Source organism: Trichinella spiralis (genome assembly GCF_000181795.1).
Source record: "Trichinella spiralis strain ISS 195 chromosome Unknown Scfld2723, whole genome shotgun sequence".
In the NCBI taxonomy this organism is placed as follows: domain Eukaryota; kingdom Metazoa; phylum Nematoda; class Enoplea; order Trichinellida; family Trichinellidae; genus Trichinella; species Trichinella spiralis.
Window position 1 is genome coordinate 390 of NW_003529662.1, and position 1093 is coordinate 1482.

General features: G+C 50.0%; 1 protein-coding gene across 1 annotated transcript; it reads right to left on the bottom strand.

Moving 5' to 3' along the window:
• Nucleotides 1-240: 240 nt before the first annotated feature.
• Nucleotides 241-592, bottom strand: Tsp_13846 (conserved hypothetical protein; the record flags this gene model as incomplete). Its single annotated transcript, XM_003368298.1, is given in 2 exon segments — nt 241-490; nt 509-592. Coding segments are annotated over 2 exon segments (334 nt in total), but the record flags the coding sequence as incomplete, so codon positions are not given.
• Nucleotides 593-1093: the final 501 nt, after the last annotated feature.

Genomic DNA, 1093 nt, shown 5'->3' on the forward strand with positions numbered 1-1093 from the left:
TGTTGCTTGTCAGGAAGGGATTGAGTTCCGTTGATAACAGAATGTCAAATTACAGTATGAACAAAATGCTTAAACACGTAAACGCAGTTTTGCGTTATTTGTGCATGTATAAATTTCATGAATATTTATAGCTATTTTCTGGACTGTATGTTTGTAGATCAGATTGTTGTCGTTGTTTACAGATAAAAAATAATTTATATGGATACTGTTAGAGTCAGACTAGCGACAGTAATCTGACGTTCAGGTATGAATAGACCAGACGTTCGTTCGTCCGGCCAATAAGTGAGTGGACTGTATAATAAAGAGTGGATTAGGTGTATCTTCCACGGCGTGGGCAGCGATCGGGGTCCAAAACTCTCGTCGATGGCGATCTCCTTCGCGGACGTCTTCCGGTTCCCTAACTCCGCTAACTCTGTACGTTGCGACTGCACGCTCGAAGTGTACGAATACCCGAGCTACTACCGTTGTTCCTAACGGTAAGTCGAATGCCCTTCAATAAGGTACCCACGAGTCTCTCGCTCGATCGTCCTTCCTTGCACTTCGACTCGGTTCGTCTACACTTCCCAATTTGACTCTTCGGAATACGGCAATACTGCAACCAGTACTGCAAACCACGTATTCTAAGCCGACTTCTCGCAACCAACGCGTCCTCTTGTACAACTATCGTACCACTGACGCATACACACACAGACGTATCTCTCTCTATCCATGTATATGGCGCGGCGCGCTTTCTAGCCCTATATATAGGGCCAGGGTCGGCGGCCCCGCGGTCGACCCAAACGCGAACCACCAATAGGCAGCTCGCTCGCGGCGGGAGCGCTCGCTATCTCCGGCGCCGATCTAAAGCCTTGTCAGTCTTCAATTATGTTGTCATGGTTCGGATCTCTTGATCCTGCGCTAATCCCTTAATGGTCACGTCATGATGGCCATTTCCACGCCCTTTGATCTGACTGCCGTCGCCGCTATGGCGCACTCGCCATTGTCTCGCGAACGACGATAGATCGAGGCGCAGCAGGGGGTCTCTCTGACCCCGACTCAGAGCCGCCAGACGCCCAGATAGCGATCTGGCCGGCGATGCGCGGGTATTGTTCTT